At 43.5% G+C, this 21187-nt stretch overlaps 1 protein-coding gene across 4 annotated transcripts in view; it reads right to left on the bottom strand.

Moving 5' to 3' along the window:
- Window positions 1-14167, bottom strand: part of TPM4 (tropomyosin 4) — a 40931-nt gene extending 26764 nt beyond the window's left edge. The window contains exons 1-2 of one of the 4 annotated variants that reach the window (XM_027845409.1): window positions 13896-14149; window positions 1074-1199 (exon numbers count right to left, since the gene is read on the bottom strand). In XM_027845409.1, the coding sequence (XP_027701210.1) occupies window positions 1074-1199; window positions 13896-14009 (240 nt within the window). In that variant the 5' untranslated portion in view covers window positions 14010-14149. Of the gene's footprint in view, window positions 1-342; window positions 548-1073; window positions 1200-13895 lie in introns of those variants that run through there. The other 3 variants (XM_027845411.1, XM_027845410.1, XM_027845412.1) reach the window with 3 other exon arrangements.
- Between the last annotated feature and the right edge of the window lie 7020 nt (window positions 14168-21187).

Below are 21187 nucleotides of genomic sequence, written 5' to 3' on the forward strand. Positions count from 1 at the left end.
GGGAGGGCAGAGAGAGATGGAGGGAGGGCAGAGAGAGATGGAGGGAGAGGCGAGCAGAGAGACAGAGAGTAAAGAGAGATGGAGGGAGAATAGAGAGAAATGGAGGGAGAGCGGACTGAGAAGAAAGGCAAAGTGAGGGAGGAGGGTCTGAAACAGGAAGGGAGGGAGGAGCAGAGAAAGAATGGAGGAGAAAAGGGGAAAGAAAGGAGGATAGGCAAAGCGGAGAGGCGAGGCGGAGGGCCTCGGGGAGAGGCGACAGCTGGGGCTGGGGCAAGGACAGGAGCAGAGGTAGAGGAAGAGGGGTAGGGGCAGGGGCAGGGGTAAGGGCTGGGGGGGTCTCACTTTCTCCCGCTGCTCTCGCTCGCCGTCCAGCTCCCGCTGCAGGCTCTGGGCTCGGTCCTCCGCCTCATCCGCCTGTTGTTGCAGCGCCTGGATTTTCCTTTTCACCGCCTCCAGGGAGTTGAGGCCGGCCATGGGGACTAGGGGGCTCGGGGCACGGGGCAGGGCGGCCTGGGAGCGCTGGGGCTGGCGGGACTGGCGCCGCTGGTCTGCACTGGGGAGAGGAGCCGCCGCCCTGGTCCCGGAGCCCCCGCCTCCTTCCCACCCCTTGAGCTGCCGGGCGGCTTTACGGTGGGGGGATGGATGAGGTCACCGGGGCTGGGGGCGGTGACGTAAGCACAGCTGGGGGAGGGTCGGTGACGTCAGCACCGCTGGCCGCAGCTGCTTGGAAAATGCCCCTTTTCGGGACTTATTAGGAGAAAGATTGCAGCGGGGCTCCTCCCCCAACCTCGAAGCCCGCCTTTGGGCGGAGGGGAGCAGGGTGGCCGCGGGGAGATGGGGCGGGGCGAAGTGGTCCGGGGCTGGGGGCTCAGAGGTCTCCGGCCTGCTCCAGCTTGGCAGCTCCAGCCCCGCTGCCCCAGGTCCAGAGGCATGTGGCCACGCCGCTGCTCACCTTGGGGCCGCAGGCTGGCTACAGCGAGGCGGCTTCGATTCCCCTTCCACCAGGGGGCAACCCTGGACAGCAAGAGACTGGGGGAGGGGTTGGAGGGTGGGGGACGCCCGGCGGTACATACGTCGGTGGCCTTCTTGTCTGTCAGCTCTAGCTTCTCCTGGGCTTCCTTAAGGTCTTCAGTGTACTTGTCCAGCTCATCCTCTGTTCCCTTTAGCTTCTTCTGCAGGATCACCAGCTCCTCCTCCACCTGCGGCCAAGGGCAAAACAAGAATGAGTATGACAAAGACAGCATCCTTCCTTTCTGTCAGTCAGCATCTCCACCCCCAGCCCTCACCTGGGTCCTCTGTCAGCCCCCTATCCCTGTCTTCCTCACAGAACTCAATCCCCTAGGCCTCTCCTAGTCCCCCTCCACCCCATTCCCATACTCCATGCACACTCCCATCCCTCAGTTACCCCTACCCCACACATTCCCCAGTCCTTACCTAGTCTTTTCTTAGCCCTCTAACTTTACTACCCCCTGGACCCCTACAATCTTTCAGTTGCCCCTTCTATACAGATTTCATCATCACCTCTACCCCTGAAACTCCCATGCTTCAACTTTACCATCTGTGCTCTAATCCTGTAATTACACTTATCCGGATGTCAGTCACCTTTCTTACCCCTTCTATTATCTAACATCTCTCAATTGTCATCAGACTCTCAATCCCTCAGGCCCATGAGGGCCTCATCTCTCAGTTCCCCTCTACCATTTTAATTCCCTATCTAGGCTCCCACCCCTTATTCACTTTACTCTTACATCCCACTTCTCCTGTATCTCAACTTCTCATCACCTCTCCTAGATTTTAAGGCAGGTCCCTGTCTGGAAGGGCCCTAGACACAGTCTAAAGCTAGGGTCAGACTAGGAGGACCAGGAAGCCTTTACAGAAATGTGTGTGGGGGGGTCCTTTACACCATCTCTTTCCTCCTCCCATTTCACCCCCACCAAATACCCCTAATCATTAGGTACTAGAGACAGATCTATACCACATACTTCTCCCTGATCTGTTCTCATACACCCCTGGAGTGATTACACTTAGAAGAAATTACACCGAAGGATAGCCCAGATAAAGAGAAGGGAGCAAATCAACAGGAAAAGCAGTTTGTGCACCTTTGGTGCCCAGGTGAGCTTGTCCCCATTGGGGAGATGGGAAAAGCAGATAAATTGTTGCCCAAAGAAGCTCAGGGCAAACAGAAAAGATGGAGAGTAACAATTTGAGTGATGCTTAAGTTAGGAGCCAGACTGAGGGAAGCTGTTAGTGCTGCAGGAGGCCAGAGGAGAAGGAGATCAGGATGGGTTAGGGCAGTTAGGGAAGATGTGGCCCTTTCAGGATGAGGGAGCTTTAAGGATGAGAGTGGAGACACACAGGAAAGCAACCAAACCTTGTGGGACTTATTCAGCCACAAAAACCCTGGGTTTGTCCTTAGGAGGTGGATAGTTTGAGCCAGACAGATCTCCCCTGAGCTTTTCAGGCTGCAGCCCCCCATATATCAAATCCACTGCCCTGTAACTCATACATACTCCTCCTGAGACCTTCCCTTCCTCCCATCCCCCCACAGTTCAGTGCCTCTCCAACTAACTTTCCAAAATGCCCTATATTCTACTCCTCCCTACCCTCTGTACTGTCTTCCCTAATACCCACAATCCAGACCCTCTCCTTCTTAATCTTTTATATTGTCCCACCAAACACCCACAGTTTTATCCCTCTCCTTTGTCTTAGAAACACACATTACCTAACTCAGCACAGTACAGCCTGTCATCATTGTCTCCCCAAATATACAAATATACACTCCCCTTTTAAGTCCACTCTATACACTCAGACATTGGCCTTCTTTCTTCCCCCTTGCAAACACATAGAACATGGGCCCTTTCTCTGTCCCTAGGGAAAAAAAAAACAGCATGGCATAAATGTCTCTTCTTGCTCCTCTCACATTGTCACTCCCAAACTCAGACTCCTTTCTGCTACCATGACGCCTCTCCCCTACAAAAAAGTACCCAGAACATCCAGGAGAAGGCCTTTCCACCCTCCATGCTATTCCTCCTAAAGGCCCAGAGCTCAGGCCCTCTCTTTGTTCCTCACTCATATTGTTAGTCCTGGGAGAGCTGTTCCAACAAAAAATGTTACAACTAAAAGGAACTTTACAACACAGAGTGTTAGAGCTGGGAGTCACCTTTGGAATCAGACCTCTGAGGTCTGAGATGAGAATGGATTTGCCTGATCCAGTCAGTAAGTAGCAGAGTTAGCATTCAAACTCAGGTCCTTGAACTCCAAATCCAGTGTTCCTTATGCTAGCTCGGGGCTGCCCCAGCCTCTACCTTCATTCAGTGTTTGTTGAGTGAAGGAATGAATGGAAACACGCCGGTTGCTGCATGGCTGGAGGCCAGGTTAATTCTCCCCTCCTGCAGCCAGCTCTGTTGGCACTAATGGAAGGTTCTGCATCTGGGGTGTCTGCCTGGTTTCACCTTGGGTTGCAGTCTGCCTCAAGTCTGTTTATGTCGCCTTTATGAGAGGGCTTTATCCTGAGGAATTTCCAAGAGCACGTTTGTGTTTGGCTGTTAAAGTGGCCTGGCTTTGGTCCTGGCTTTGGCCCGGCAGGTTCAGCTGAGTGCCTTGGTCTTATTCCTACATTCAGCACTTTGGGCAGGGAGTGATTTAACTTAGCCCTAGCTAGGCAGAGCGTCTGTGGCCAAATAACTGTCCTGATGCAGAATTTGATTTCAAGCACGGACTTGAGCAACTCGTTTTGACTTCCCTGATTCTTAGTTTCTTTATTTGTCAAATGAGAGAGCTGGGCTAGAATGATCTCTAAAGTTTCTTCCAGCACTAGATCTTGGGAAGGATACTGGATTGGAAGTCACTGGTTTGGAAGTCAGAGGACCTACGTTTAGATCCCAGACACACAGGATGATGGCCAGTAAGTGTAAGCATCAGAACTTGAACCCAGACCTTCTGATTTCAAGCATTTTCCAATGCAATGTGAGAATGACCGCTCTAAGTGCATTGTGTTTATTCAAGAGCTAAAATTGGTAGTTCTGTCTCTAAGTGTAATTTGGTGTGCTTTTTTGGTGGTGGAGGCAGGGAAGGGTTGGGGGTAGTCATAGAAGGCTCCATGGAAGTAGTGACACTTGAGTTGGACTTTGAAAGAGGGTCATGATTATAGGCATGAAGACAGAAAGGAAAGGAAAGAACTTGAAGGCAGGTGGAGGGAGGAACAGACCATGTCACAGAATGAGAGATCTGGAACTGGAAAGAACTATAGTGGAGCCAAGTCATCTAGTCCAACTTTCTTGCTTTTCAGATGAGGAGACTGAGGCCCAGAGAAGTTAAGCACTTGCCTTAGACCATCCAATTAGTAAGTCAGAGATGGGATTTGAACTTAGGTCTTCTGACTCCATAATCAATGGGTCTTTCTTTCTCTACATCACAATGCCTCCCCAGGAGCTCCCTTAATCTTTTCTTTGCACCTCCCAGATGATATTTAATATATTTTCATTTGTATTATAGTTACTTGTTAGTGTATCCTGTCTGTCCTAGTAGACTGTAAGCTTCTGGAGGGTGGAGATCATGTCTGATTTTTTTTTTTTGGTAATCCCTTAAAGGGTTTTTTAAGTGGTAGACAACTTAAATGTCGAATGAATGGTACTCAGTTTCCTTCTCTGTAAAATGGGAACAATAACAACAATAAGAAAGAATAATAATGATAGACCCTAGCACCTTCATGTTTGCAAAGCACTTTATAAATATACTTCATTTTATTATAATAATCATGATAGCTGTCATTTATATAACCCTTTAAGGTCCGTACAATGCTTTAAATACAATATCTCTTTGCATCCCTATATGCTTCTCTCACAGGGTCATCTTGAAGATCAAATAGATCAACAGATACAATAATAGATTACAGAATTCCTTATAACTGTTATTGATTAATAGCTATTAATTTGAAGCTATTGATAGCTATTAATATGTTTAGCTTAGTAATGTTAATGTTAACAGTTCACATTTATCTAGTGTTTATTTTCTATTATCTTATGAATAACAATATATCACATGTCTTGTATACTAATAATTATGATTTCATTTATCATTTCCATAACAATTATTATTAATAAATGCAAGCTCTCTGAAGACGGGGACCGTGTTTTCTCCCTTTCTTGTATTTCCCATCGAGTAGCTGAGCCCAGAGCTAGAAATATGGGTCCTTAGGAAAGACGTTGATTTGATTATGACTCACAAATATTACCCTAATTCTCCCCTGCTGGCATGGGTGTCAAGAGTATAGTCTGTGAGATCTGGGGCAGATTTAAAGATGCACTGAAACCTGACCTTTCCCTGATGATGTCTTCACTGCACTGGCTTGGATTTACATGATCAACGCACAAAGGAAGAATCTGGAACATTAATGATAATATATTGAAATCAGCATGACCCAGTAGAAGGAGTCCTGGGTTTGGAGTAGAGGGTTCAGGTTCTGGCTTTGTCACTTACTACATGTGCTAGTGTTTATTATTATTATTATTAATTCTTATTGTTGTTATTATCTCCATTTTGCAGAGAAGAAAACTGGGTGCCATCGAGAGGAGTTGGCATTCATTCACTCATTTGATATTTATTAAGTATCTACCACTTAAAGAGTGTGACCTTGGTTACAACATCACTAATGTGAAAATATGTTTAATAGGAATGTATATATATAGCCTATATCAGATTGTGCACTGTCTTGGGGACGGTGGTGGGGAGGGAGGGGGAGAAAAATTTTAAACTCAAAAGCATGTGGAAGTGATTGTTGATAAATCAAAATAAATTAATTAAAAAAAAACCAACAAACAAAAAAAAAGAATGTGAGCTCCTTGAGGGCAGGTTATGTTCTTGCCTTTCTTTGTAATTCCAATACTTAATACAATACCTACATATAGTAAATGCTAAATAAATGTTTGTTGACTGACAAAAAAAAGTGTTACCTTGGGAAAGTAATTTCTCTTTGTGCCTCATTTTCCTCATCTATAAAATAAGGAAATTAGACTAGATGGCTCTGAGATCTTCAGTGAGGAAGTGAGGTGTTTTTAGGCTCTTGCCCATGATTCTATCAGAGCAATACTCCACTAAGTCCTATCAGGACGGAAAGGCTTCATAGAATCAGTGATTTAGAGCTCTGGAAGGGATATTAGAGGCCATGTGGCCTAGCTGCTCATTTTGAGGAGGAGAAAACTGAGGCCTGCAGAGGTTAAGTGACTTGCCCAAAGTCACAGAAGTAAATGGGAGAGTTTTAAGTATGAGCCGGGTGAGAAATTATGTGCTTGTCCACTGGCCAATCTACCTCAGTTCTGAGAGCCTCATCACTAGGTTGGTAGTAGGAGGGTGAGTTCTGGGGGCACAGCAACTTGAGAAATTTTCATCTAAATGCAATCACCGTATGTGGGTAGATTTCGTGTTTATACTGGATGGTACTTTGGGAGTTTTCATTGTATGTTGGGAAGTGATGAATACATCAAGAAAAAAAATCTTTTGATTAACAAATTGTCTATGTAGACTAAATGAATGGGCCTCAGTTTTCTTATCTGTAGAATGAGGATAATAGTGATAATGATGATGATGATGATGATGATGATGATGATGATGATAATAGCTGACATGTATATAGCACCTTATTTGGAAAATATTTTACATGCTTTATGTCACCGGATTTCTCCACTACCAGCTTTAAACATTTATTATACAGATCAAATGAGACAGTGGATCGTAAAGGGATTTGGAACTGCCTATGTGAGACAAGTCCTCATGCTAGAAGAGGCAGTGTTGTAGAGTGGAAAGTTCACTGACTTTTGAGTTAGGGACTGGGTTCAAATTCTGCTTCTGTGACCTTGGATGAGTCACTTGGGCCTCACTTTCCTTATCTGTTAAATGAGGGGTTTGGATTAGATAACTTCTAAGGTCCCTTCCAACTTTAAATTTATTATGGTCCTGTGGTCACAGATTGAGGGGTCATTTGCATGTATGTGATAATTGAAGGGAGCCTTCATATTTATATAGGGTTTTGTAGTTACAAAACACTTTCATTTTCCATATCTTGTTCAGCCTTCACATTTTATAGATCATGTAATTGAAGTTCAGGGGGCAATTGATGGGCCCCAGATCACACTGCTAGTGTGACTCCTGGAATTCATCCCAGGCTTGCTGGGTTAAATTCAGTCCAATCCAAATCCAATGCCCTTGCCATGACACCAGGTTGTAAAATTTCCCTTTGACATGGATTTCTTTTGGATTCCACCGTGATCCCATTCTAGAAAATGAGGAAGTGGGGTAAGATGTTCTCAAAGATCTCATCCTGTACCACACATTAAGTGCTCTGTGTGTTCTTTGAAGACTTTCCTGTGACCTGGTTGTTCTCCCTCTCTTTTTTTTTTCCTGCTTTTTGGTGAGATAATTGGGGTTAAGTGACTTGCCCAGGGTCACACAGTGTGTGAGGCAGGATTTGAACTCAGGTCCTATCCACTCAGGACCTATTTGAACTAGGTCCCGCCACCTAGCTACTCCCCCCCCCCCCCCCGTTGTTCTCTTAAGCCATCTTTTTTTACTCTCACTTCCCCTTTGGTACGAAAATTCTAGAGTGTGGTTTACACATGATGCTTCTACTTTCTTGACTCCCATCTACTGTCCAGCCTGTGCTGCTGGCCTCTGTTGCTCTCCTGAAGTGGACTTCTGCAGCCTTAAATGACCTCTTCATTGGCAAAGTCAACCGTCTTTTCTTAGCCCTCACTGGTCTTGACCTCTGTGTAATTTTGGATGCTGTTGTCCACTCTCTTGCTCTGGATGCTCTCTTCTCCCTTAGCTTCAGAGACAGTGTTTCCTTCTACCTTTCCAGCCATGTTACACATCACTCCACTTCATTCATACTTCAGGTCCTGTTTACCCTGTTTGTCCTCCATTCCCTTTATGTAATACAACCCCTCCTCAAACCTGCCTCTTAAAATCCCTAGTTTCCTTCAAAGTTCAAGCTCAAACACCAACTTCTCCTGATCCCTCCGACAATTAGTGACTTTTTGACCCCCATGGGTCATCTTTACCCCTAAAGTGTGTTTTCCAAGACTCTGCCTCTGACCTACTTCTCTTCTTCTCTTCCCCCCTCTCTCCTCTTCTAATTTATTCCAATGGCTGCAATTATCATATTTATGCAAATAATTCCCAAATATATATCTGTAGCCCTGTAAGAATAATAGCTAGCATTTATACAATGCCTTGAGATTTTTTTTCCACTGCTTTGCAAATATTATCTATTTAATCCTTACAATAACCATGAGAGGTAAATGCTATTATTATTCTCATTTTACAGGGGAGGAAACTAAGGCAGGCTAAGTGATTTGCCGAGGGTCTCATGTCAAGTATCTGAGGTGGGGATTTGAACTCAGGTCTATTCTAGCTCCAGGTCTAGCATTCTATCCACTGTGCTATCTACTTGCCCCTGTCATTTCCTAAACTCCAGGCCTACTTTTTTTTTAGTTGTTTGCTGGAAATGGGCACTGCGTCACTCAAACTGAGACCTGTTAAAGACCTTAGCTTAAAAAGGCCAAAGTCCCCATTGCATCCAGGGCCTTCTCTAGTCGTCCTGATGTGTATCTCACCACTAGACTTAGATGGTTTTGAGGAGAAGGTGAGACTGGTGACTTTGCACAGCCCTCCTTCCCTTCAATGCAATTCACTTGGCTTCACCTCCCTGATGTCATGATCCTTTTTGAGAACAAACTTAGATGTCCCACTGGAGCCTCAAACTCAACATATTCAAAACTAAACTTATTTTTGGCCTGTTCTCCTCCCAGCTCCCTGATTTATGCTGAACCTGTGACCCCAAGTTAAAAGCACAGATTTGTCTCTGAGTCCTCCTCTGCCCCTAATACCAATGACCAAATCCTGTCAATGCAAGCTCTACTATATTTCTCGCATCTGTCCACTCTTTCTACTCATAGGGCCACCAGGATAGTTCGGGCCCTCTCTTCTCTGGATTGGGTTAGTGTAAATTGTCTCCTAACTGGTCTCTCTCTCTCTTTCTCCCTTCCTCCTCCTCCTTTCCACTCCTATCTTTTCATCTCTGCCAAAATCAGATACTTAAAGCACAGGTTTGGGCAGATTGTACAAAAACAAAAACAAAAAATCCTGCTCATTAACTAGGGGATAGCACAGATTCCTCTGCTTGGCACTGAGGGCCCTTCTCCATCTGGCCCCAGCCTACCTCTCCAGGCTTATCTTTCTCTCCTTGCCTTCCTGCACTCTCTGTTCCTGACAAACTGGACAGTGAGCTGTTGACCTGATTTCATTCTGCCTTCACACCCCAGTGCATTCCTGCAGGCTGTCACCCTGGCCTGGAATGCAACACACTAAACCCTTCCCTTCAAGACCCAGCTCAGGTGCCACTGACCGAAGCCTCCCTGCACTACCTCCTCCGAGTCCCCAGCCAAAAGGACTCTCGGCCTTCTCACATTTCTTAAAGCACATTGTCTGCACCTGTCCTGGGCTCTTGTCACACTCTGCTCTTGGTTCTTAGTACTGATTTTGGACATTTAGTATCCTTCTTATTAGGCGGCTAAGTAGGTGGCACAGTGGGTGGCATGAGAGCTAGACCTGGTGAAAATCAGGAAGGCTCCAGTCCAACCTCAAACACTACCAGGACAAGTCACTTAACCCCTTCCAGCCTGTGTCCTCATCTGTAAAATGGGGAAAACAATAGTACCTGCCTCAGAATTGTTGTAAGAATCAATGAGATGGTTTAATAACAATATGATGTTATATTGTATCATTATGTCACATGTCATGCCATGCCATACCATATCATATAATATCATACCATGTCATGTCACATCACAGTGCATTGCATCACATCGCATCATACCACAATATGACACAACTTAATGTGACATAATTTAACATAAATGACACAATAGGATGTAATATAACTTGTCATGTCATAATAGCTAGAATTTCTATAGGCATTATTATTATTTTAATTTTATAGATGAGGAAACTGAGGCAGACAGCGGTTAAGTGACTTGTCCGGGATCTCATAGCTCTTAAGTGTCTGAGACAGAATTCAAACTCAGGCTGTTCTGATTCCAAGTCTAATTCTCTATCTATTGCGCCACCTAGAGGCCAGAAGTGATACAGGTAAAGTGCTATTCTTTATCCATTGCGCCACCTAGAGACCTGTATATGATGTAGGTAAAGTGCTTTGTGAACTTTCAAAGAAGGTGAGAGATTGGATCTGTGATTTCATTGGTATTGGGAAGTTCTTGGGTGAGGAAACCTCACTGCTAACATGTGTCGACTCTTTCTGTGCATGTCAGGAGATTGAGAGGTTAAGTGACTTGCCCCGGGTCACATAACCAGTATGTTTCAGAGGTAGCATTTGAACACAAGTGTTCCCAACTTCTAGGCCAGTTCTCTAGTCATGGTACCAGGTGGCCTCTCTTAAGCCTGAGAGCTCTAAATGTCAACTACCTGAAGCCAAGGGGCTAGACCATATTTTGGATTCTTCCTGCTGAGAGCATATTGACCTCAATGATTTTTTTTTTTTGCCAGTGAGTATTCCTTCCCCCAATGAGAACTGTAGCCTCTTTATGACTTAGAGCTGGTGTTGGTGAGTTGTTGCAGCTAAAATATTTGTCACGCTGCAGTCAACAGAGATGAGTCTCTCCAAACTTACCTGTGTTGCTCAACCCCACTCAATTCAGTTCAATTCAATTCAATTTGACTAGAAGCCTGCCCAGCATGATAGGACCTGCCAGAATTTGTACTTTGCCGGCACAGTCTTGGTGAACCTCGAATGACTTCCAAACCATGATGAGGACCTTAATTGAAGCCTTTTCACACAGTAGGTGCTTAATGGATATTTGTTGGATTCAATTGTATTGAAAGCCCCTCCTAGCTTTGACATTCTGTGTTCTAAGGGCCCTCTTGGTTCTGACATTCTGTGCCTTCCTACCTTTGTGGGTGCTTATATTCTTCTACACACACCCTCCACACTCATCTATACAAAGTCACAGGTATGTGTATATGTGCATGTATATATACACATGTATATATGTATGCATCTGTACATACACACATAAACAAGCTCATGTACTCCAAATACCCAAAGTCACAGGCACAAATGAACATACACAACTACTCTGTCACTCACGTAGTCAGAAAGCATTTATTAAGCGCTTACTATATATCAGAACCTGTGTTAAGTCCTGAAGTTACAAAGAAAGGGGAAAAGATCCTTTGTTCTCAAGGAGCTCATATTCTAATAAGGGAGATAACATATATGTAACTAGGCACATGCAAGATTTGTTACTTTTTATACAAGTGTAGATGGAAGGTAATCTCTGAAGGAAGGCACTAGCTCTCTGTGTGTGTGTGTGTGTGTGTGTGTGGTTGTGGTGTGACTGGGAAAGGCCTCCTGCACTAGGTGGGATTTGAGCTGACTCTTGACGGGACACCAGGCAAGCCAAAATGCAGAGCTGAGCTAGGAAAGCATATTAGGCATGGGGGCACCAAGGCACCAAGGCGGGAGATGGAGTGTTGTGTATGAGGAACAGAAAGTAGGTCAGTATGACTGGGCTATAGAATGTAGTAATGGGAGAAATATAAAAAAAGATGGGAAAACTACAAAAGGGGCTGGGTTATGAAGAACATTAAATGTCAAATAGAAGAGTTTATATTTGATCCTGGAGTTAATGGGGAACCACTAGAGTTCACTGAGTCGTGGGTGTGATGGTCAGACCTGCACTCTGGGAAAATCATTTTAGCAGCTGAACGGAGGATGGATTAGAGTGTGGAGAGGATAGAGGCAGGAAGACTAATTAGAAGGCTGTTGAATAGTCCAGGTGAGAGGTGATTAGGGCACACATGCACATGTACACCTTTACACAAAGTCACAAGTATACAATCCAATCTCAAACATATACTCATACACATTTATTGATATACACTTACGCACAACTTTCTTCCTTACAAAAGTCTAGGGTACTCACACACTCATATAAACACATACACAAAGTCACAGGCACACACACAGCACACATATACACATATTCTGTACACAGTATAAACATACACAGGACTATACATACAGCACTATACATAAAGTTACCAGTACATACAAAGTCACAGCCTCACAAACACCCGTAAGCGGAGGTATGTATCCACACACACTCTTGTGTAGTTACATGTATAGTCAATCCCTCCTTCCTATATAGTCACGGGTATACATGCATACACACATACATATAAAACCCATTCCTAATATATAAGATTACAGATACACACTTACAATCACACACATGCATACCTCTATACACAAAACCACATGTATATACACAGATATACGTCTATAGTCACACATACAGCCATGTACATTAACAAGTATACTCTTGCCCTGCCCCCACCCCATGTACAAAGTCATAGGTACATACATACATACATATTCACATGCTCACAATCATGTCTACACAGTCTATACTAAAAGTCACAGTCCTATTACATAGAAATATGAGAAGGAAGGATGAGGTCATACACACACACAACCTTATACACAAAGTCACAGCTATCCACACAGTCTCATATGTACCCATATGTACACTCCTAGGTCAAAGTCTCATGTATATATTCAACCAATTCCCACCACCTGTTCAATACAAGCATAAACACATGAACACATTCCTAATATGCAAGGTAACAGGTATACACACATATACAAAGAGATGTATACCTTTATATACAATGCCATAATTACACAGTTCACACACAGACACACATATACCATTACAGGTAAATACTCTCATACACACACTCCTGTATACCCAATCACACATTAATACTCAGGTGTGAACACACACATACAAACTTGACTGCACATATTCGCACGTATATATACAACATTAAAATTCCCAAGTATACACCCATATCCCATCTTACAAAAGTTACAGGTACACAAATTTACTCACATACTCACACACACATCCTATATACAAAGTGACAATATTGTTGCATAGAGAAGTGAGAAAACAGAATGAAATGAGTGACCCACACACACTCCCCTAATACTCTTCCTGCTCAACCTTTCCATGAACGAAACCATTGGTATATACAACAAAACATATATTCTGTACACAAAGCCACAGATATGCACGCACACCGATTAAAAAATAACAGATAAACATGCACACATATACCTCTGTATGAAAATTGACAGATAGATAGATGCAAACACACATCCAGCTCCCAGACAAGAAGCCATTGTAATTGACTACAAAGTCACAGTTTACGACACTCGCACTTGGACTGGATTCTGCAAATACTCATACTTGCCATCTACCAGACACATTATAACAAGCAGATGAGCCTTCTTTTGCTACAGCAGTCGGCTTAACTTGAGCTAATTCCCCTTGAGAGCAGCAGAAAGGCCCAAGGACAGAGCCCTTATCTGGAGGAGTGGAGGAAGGGAAGAAGGGATAGCTGTGGGTTCCCACCAAGAGAAGAGAATAGATGAAAATAATAGAATAGAATGTAAGATACTTCAGAATTATCTAGGGGTTCTCAATCCCAGGGACCATAACTTTATTTTTTGTTTTTAATTTTAATAACAATTTTGATAAAATTGGATTTCATTGTAATCCTTTGTACTTGATTTTATGCATTTATGAATATGATTCTGAGAAAGACTTCACCAAACCGACTACACAAGGGGTCCAGGACACAAACAAGGTGAAGAAGCCCTGGACCCCTTTGCCTTATTGATGAAGAAAGTCAGGCCCAAGGACAAATGACTTATCCCAAATTATACAGCAAGCCAACAGCAGGGACAGGATGTGAGCTCTGCCCTCCTGGGTGTGCCTACTGTGCTCCCTGGGCTACCTGGCCACACGGCTCACCTGCTTACACTTGTCCTCTGCTGCCTTCTTGTCAGCTTCGGCCTGCTCAGCTCTGTCAATGGCATTCTCCTTGTCCAGCTTCAGCATCTGCATCTTTTTCTTAATGGCTTCCATGGTGGTAGGATGGGTTGGCTGCCTCTGGGTGCAAAGTAGCGATGGAGAGGAGAAGCTCGACCGACTGGCTGCTGGTGTGTTCCAGGAGACCAAGTGCAAGCTGGCAGCAGCAGGAAGGGGGTTTTTAACCTCCCAGGCCCCTTTCTGGGAAGTCTGGAGGCTGCCCAAGTCCCCAGGGCCGAGCAGCTACCTTCCTCTTAGCCTTTCTAAGGAACAAATTGGCCCCAGTTCCCAGGCTGAAGCTTCAGCTGGCTTCCCTCTCCTTATTTGGATAGTTAGGTTTTCTTAAAGGAAAAAAAAAAGCCAAACATCTTGTTTCCATTTTTAACCATCTGACAGACTCAGGAGTGTTGACACATGAACACAGAGATGGGAACAAAGCTCACTAGTTACCCATCTATCCCAAGGAACCGGAGAAGGGAGGCTGGCCTGGTCCCAGGCAAGAGACAGGCCCAAGACTCTCCTACTGTCTAGATGGTAGAAGGGAGACTTTTTTTTAACTAGAGGTTCATAACCTGAGATCCACAGAGGGTCTGTGAACTTGGATGGGGAAAAAAAGCATAGCTTTATTTTCACTAACCCATAAATGAAATTTAGCATTTTTTCCCATTATGAATGAAGGCAACAAACACGATTGTTAGAAAAGATCCTTATGATTTACCAGACTGAAAGAGGGCTCCATGACACCAAAAGGTTAAGAACTCCTGGGTTCTAGATGGTCCAGAGGGTACTAGAAGCCTAGAATCTGAAAGGACTTTAGAGACCACCTAGTCCAGGTCTTTCTCTGCCCAATAAATAAACTCCTTCTACAATAACCCAACAAACGATCATCTAGTCTCTGTTTGAATACCTCCAGTGATGGGGAGTTCATTATCCCTCAAGGCAACCCACTTCACTTTGGGACACCTCAGAGTGTTAGGAAGTTCTTCATATTAATCCCAAATCTACTTGCTGGTGATTCCTACTCACCTGTGCCTCTAGATTTTGCCCTTTGAGAATGGGTGTAATGAGTTGTTAAGAGTTTGAAATGGGTTTTAGGCCCCTGGTTGGGGTGTCCACATTCCCCTCCATGTCTTCCTCCTTACAAGTTTCCACCCCTTCCAGGAAGCCTCTTAGATTGCTATGATTGATTGAAAGGGTTTGGGTTTGGTGTTAGGTTGGTGGCCCTATGGTGATTCCATTGCCACTAAAAAACAGCAGCCACAAACAGCTCAATTACATTAAGATGTCTCTAAATGATATAATTAAGTTAAATAAGGAGGAAGAAAGAAGTAAGCAGACTTTCTCAAGATTGAACAGAAAAGTTAAAATAATGGTACCTGGTGATTCAGGATGAGAGAGGCGTCAGATGGTATCTCCAACAGCAGACTGATGGAACTCATGCACCCACTCCTATGGGAAGTCTTCACTGATATCCCTAACTGCTAATATTCTCTCTCCCAAGCTACTGTGTTGAACTATTTGGCATATATTCATATTTATTCACTTTGTGTTTATGCTACATATATTTTTATATGTATATCTCTCCTCCTTTAGAACGTAGGCTCCTTGTGGGTAGGGGTTCTTCCACTTTTTGTACTCCTGACACTACCTTTCGGGGTCTCAGTAGCTTTAAGTGAAAAATGAAGGAATTGGACAAGATGATCTCTCAGATTCCTTTCAGCTCAAATCCAAATTTAAATACAGCCTTGGATTCTTCAGTACACTCCACGTTTCTGTCAGTCTGGAATCAATGCCACTATCCACATACCTTGCCTTTCCCTGCCTTCTCTGCTTGTTTACCTTCTTGAGTTGTCTGAAAACTTCTGAATCTTTTCTAATGCCCTGGTCCCTGTCCTTCTGCTTGACACCTATATCAGTCTTCCCCTCTCCCTCCAGACCCCAACTCTACTCTTTTGGCTTAAAATCCCTCCTATTCCATCCTTTCCTGGATGTTACAATGTCTAGGCAATGTCATGCTAGTTTTGCACAGTAGTTCAGATTTCTGTTGGTGGGAGGTCCTTTGGGACAGGCCCAGACTCCCAACCTCTCTGAAAATATCTTCTTGGAAAACTGCTTTTCTCTTTTTCAACCATAGTGGTTAAACAAACAAACAAACAAGCAAATGAGGATGTCTGTAATGCTTACCTTTCTGCAGCAGCAGTGAATGATCCCAAGGTTAGACCAGAGCACAAGGAAGATGCAAAAATCAATTAAGACCCTTTCATTTTTAGCTCTGCCATTGATTTATTGGGTGGCCTTGGGCAAGGCCAAGTTACCTGTTCTGAGGTTCTATTATCCATGTGAAGTTGGGGAAACACTTGTTCATGATTACCTTCCTCACAAGGAGGACCTGACATTTTGTTTGGTTATAGTATTTGACTAACTCTTAGGTGGTTCTCAAAGGATTTATCACTTGGCTCAATGTCTTTCTCTTGGTGCCAACCCTTGCCACCATACTCTGGGACTTTAATATATAAGTTGATGTCCTTTCAAACATAGCCTCCAAGTTTCTCAACTCCCATGACCTGTACTTTCTTTCCATCTCTCTCATTGGAAAGGGTGGAAGGTGAACATGAGAGAGCTTCACCTCTCCAGGTGTCCAGTGCATTCACCTCATCATTTTCCACCTGATTGATCTCCTGAAATTCATGATCTCCTGTAACTGATCATCATGCAAGATGACATTAACTCCCCATTACCCCTTGACCCTCTCTGTCTCTGATTGGAGAGGGTGTAGGGTAGACATCAGAGAGCTTCTCTCTGATCCTCTACCATTTAAGACCAGGGCCCAGGATATTCACCTCATTATTTCTCACTCTGGCTACAAGACTTCCTTATGACCCCACTTGGCTTCCCTTCCCACCCACCTACCCACTCCCTTTTAGCTTTATGTTGTTTTTGCCCATTAGATTGTGAGGCCTGAGCTCCGTGAAGGCAGGGACTGTCTTATGCCTTTTCTATCTCTATCTGTAGCACTTAGCACTGTGTCTGGCACATAGTAGGTGCTTAATAAATGTTTATTGACTGACTCTAACTCCCTCCCAGCCACATGCAAAGATGATCATGACCATTTCCTTTAAGTGTTCTTCTTCCCTGATTCAGAGCTCTGAAATTCTTTTTTCCTGACCACAACCTCCCATTCTTTCATCTCTCCCTATGCCTTGATCCTCCTAAACCTATCCTTCATCCTTACCTCAACCTTCAATCCTTCCTTTCTGACTCCAATATTACTCCTGTTCTGGACTCTTCTTCCTCCCTTCATAATCCTGACCCTACAATTAGCCTGTTCAACTGTATGCTGTCCTCTACTGGAGAATCCTCTGCTCCCTTCATCTCTCATTGTCATGTCATGCCATACCATATGGTGCCATGTTAAACCCTGATCCTGAGTTTCCCTAACAGTGTGCATTATTTACTTCTACAGGCATGTTGCAGAATGTTGTGGGAGGAGCAGCTATCTTGATTGGGTCCATTACACATTATTGTTTTCTCATCGCAACTGGGCTCTTTCTGCTGCCTAGCAATTCTTTTATTTGTTTCTAATTAAGTCTCTATTGCACTTCCCTAGCACCTTTTCCAAACTTTCTCTTCTCTTGTCAGGACTTCCATATAACCCTCAATGGAGGATTTCAACCCCCCCCCCCCGTTACACTGAGAAAATAGAAACTGTTATCTGTGAGTTTCTTCTTCTCCCTTACTGTACATGTCAGAACCCCTCAACAACATCCTCATTCCTCCTCCTTTGCTCCAGCCTTTGGCAAGGAGGTAGACCTTCTGACCAAGGGCAGACTCTCAACTTGGGCCCTTGATCCCATTGTTTTCTTTCTCCTTTGGAAGCTTTAATAATGCCACCTTTCTATCTAATCTTCAATCTTTCCCTATCCATTGATCCATTCCCTGCTGCCTATAAACATGGCAGGGTCTTCTCTATCCTTGAAAAAAAAATCCTGCACCTGACCTTGTCATCCCTTCAGGTAATATTGTCACATGTCTCATTTGTCTTTTTCCAGCCAAACTACTAGAAAAACCAATCTCACTTATTGGATACACTTCCTCTATTATTATACCCACTTCCTCTATTATTACTCACTTTTCAGTCTCCTACCTTCTGACTTCTCTGACAACTCAATTGAACTTATCTCTTTAAGGTTGCCAATAATTTCTTAATTGCTAAATGCAATGACCTTTTCTTTCAGTCCTTATTTCTCTTAACTTTGGCAGCATTTGATGCTGTTGACTGTCTTCGCTTCTCAGATTTTTTCTTCTCCTTGATTTTTATGACATTGCTCTCTCCTAGCAGTTCTCCAATTGCTCTTTCTCAGTCTCCTGTGCAATCATTATCCTCTTAATCATGAGTATCCCCCAAGGCTTTGTTCTGAGCCCTCTTTTCTTCTCTCTAAACTCTTTCTCTTGATAACTCATCAGATTCTGTGGGTTCAGTCATCATCTCTATGTAAATGCCTTCTAGATCTACATATGTGACCCTCATCTGTCTTCTGAGCATTCCTCAGCTGTAACTAACTGCCTGTTGGACCTCTCCAACTGTTCGTTTTATAGATATCCAAAGCTCAACATGTTCAAATGCAAATTCTTTATCTTTTCTCTGAAATCCACCTCTCCTTCAGGCTTCTCTGTTTTACTCAGAGCATGATCAGAGGGGAGAAAGCATGGCATAAACTTTAAGGCATAGGTACTGAATTTGAATCTTACCTCTATTATGTACTAATTGGGTAAACCTGAGTGTAATTTTATCTCCCTAGACCTCAGTTACCTCACCTGCAAAATGAGGGTATTGGACTCACTGACCTTGAAGGTCCCTTCTCACTCAAAATCTATTGCTATGTGCTCTTTACAGTCACTTGGAGCCTTGGAGTTCCCAACCTTGGAGTCATCCTCAACTCTTCTTTCTCCCTAATCTTAACCCTTTCATGTCTAATCATTAACCAAAAATTGCTCCTTCTACCTGTACAACACCTCTTAAACCCATTTCAATCCCTCCCCTCACATGGCCGCTACTCTAGTTGAGGCTCTCTTACCTCTTGCCTAGATTGTTGGATTGCTTCCCAATTGAATTCCCAGATTCCAGGCTCTGCCTTCACCAACCCATCTTCCACATATGTGTAAATATAATCTTCCTAAAATGCTGGTCTCATCATATCCCTCCTAAAAAAAATCATCAGGACCTCCTTATTGATTCATGGATAAAATACAAATGTCTCTATTTGGCATTTAAAGTCCTTCACGGTCTGGCTCCAGTCTACTATCCCAGCCTTCCTTTATGTATCTTCCCTTCATGTAGTATATGTTGCAGCCAGACTTCCATATCGACAATTCCCTGAATTCAGCATTTTATGTTTCTTCTCTATGTCTCCGCCCAGGCTCTCTCCCATGCTCTCTCCTGACCTCCACCTCTTAGAATCTCTGCTTTTCTTCACAGCTCAGTTCATGTGTCATAGCTTCCTTTGGGAAACGTTTCCTTATCTTCCTGTTTTTTAGGGCTCTCTTCTTCCACAAATTATTGTGTATTCACTTATCTGTTTATAGATTGTGCATCCCCAGTAGAATGTACTTCTTCAGCACAGACATGGTTTTATTTTGTGCTTTGCAGATCTTAAGGTGATAATTTTATTATTTTTGTTATTATTATAATATCCCTCAGTATCTGGCACCATGTCTAGCACAAAGTATATGACTGATAAATGTCTGTTGAATTGAATTGACTTTGAAAATGACAACAGTTTTGTCTGGAAAGTTTTTTAGGAGAATGAAGACTCATTTATTAAACACTTACTTTGTACAAAGCATTGTGTTAAATGCTGAGATGCACATAACAAAGCAAGACAGTCCCTGCTTTCAAGAAGCTCCATTTCTAGTAGGAGAAGATAACGCATAAAAATTTCAGGTATAAGTCACATGAAAAAGTTCCTTGGTCCTTAGGGTGTGGCAGCAAAGCAGATGGCAATCTGCTTTAGTTATGCATCTTCTTCAGTTATTTCTGCAGATAAAAGCAGATTCATCTCTTATGGTGCTTCATTTGAAAGTGCTAAGGACTTAGATGTTGAGAACTTTCTTTTCTCGGGTTTCAGTAGCTATGGCTGCTGAGGAGGCAGGGATGGCAGAAGCTGTTGCCATGTTGTAAGGTAGATTCCCTTCATGATGGCTACAGAGGTTGGCCTGAAAGAAGGGCCAGTGATCTGGGGCAGGAGGTTACTCCTTGAGCTCATCTGCTCATTGGTGGCAGCTGAACAGAGATTGGTGCTGATGGGGATGGGGACAGTGGGTCCTGACTCCACTGGGCTTATTTCCCTTGATGATTCCTAGTAAGTGTGTGAAGTAGGATTTGAACGTAGGTCTTCCTGAATCCAAGTCCAGTGAGCTTTCCATTATGTCATACTGCACAGGGCTTAGTCTTTCTTTGGAAGAATCTGTCTTTGATCTTTTTTTCTCCAGCATAAGTTAAAAATATAGGACTAAAAAGATCCTAGTGTGATTAGCCCTTCTAATGCTGTCTTTTCCCCACCTCAGTGCATTTAGAGAGAATAGGGAAACAAGGACACTCAGTGACGTTGATGGGTGTTGAGATAACGTAGAACTAGTAGAATTCCCTCTTTAGGGGAGTAGAACAGAGATAGTGTGAATGAATACCAAACTGATGCATTTTATAGCCAATAAATTATTGTTCATTCATTCATTGTTCATTCATTCATTCATTCATTCATTCATTCATTTATTCCAGCAGTCCCTTTTTTTGCATACTTTCTGTTCCCTTGACTTCAGAGACATTAACAGAGACACTTTCTGGGTGTCCTCACCTCTTTAATAACTCCTCAGTCTCCTCTGGCTCCCTTGAATTTGTAATGTGAGTGTTGCTCCAGAGTCTTGGCCTGCTTCTTTTTCTTACAAGATCTCTTTTACACAATTTAAGTAACTTGTGTTTGTTTTGCATTTAATCTAGATATACAAGTGCACTGAGACTTTTGGGACACCCTGCAGTTACCCTGTATATATTTGTATAGGTGCATGCTGCTTCTACCAAGAAAATGTAAACTTCTCCATGATAAGGATTATTTCATTCTTTGTAGTTGTATCCCCAGTGCCTAGGCTAGTGTCTAGCCACTATGTGGTGCAGTGGATAGAGGGTTGGACCTAAAAGTCAGGAAGAGCTGAGTTCCAATCCTGCCTCAGTGATTTCCCAG

The sequence above is a fragment of the Vombatus ursinus genome, unplaced genomic scaffold, assembly GCF_900497805.2.
Source record: "Vombatus ursinus unplaced genomic scaffold, bare-nosed wombat genome assembly UNPS02014961.1, whole genome shotgun sequence".
Classification (NCBI taxonomy): Eukaryota; Metazoa; Chordata; class Mammalia; order Diprotodontia; family Vombatidae; genus Vombatus; species Vombatus ursinus.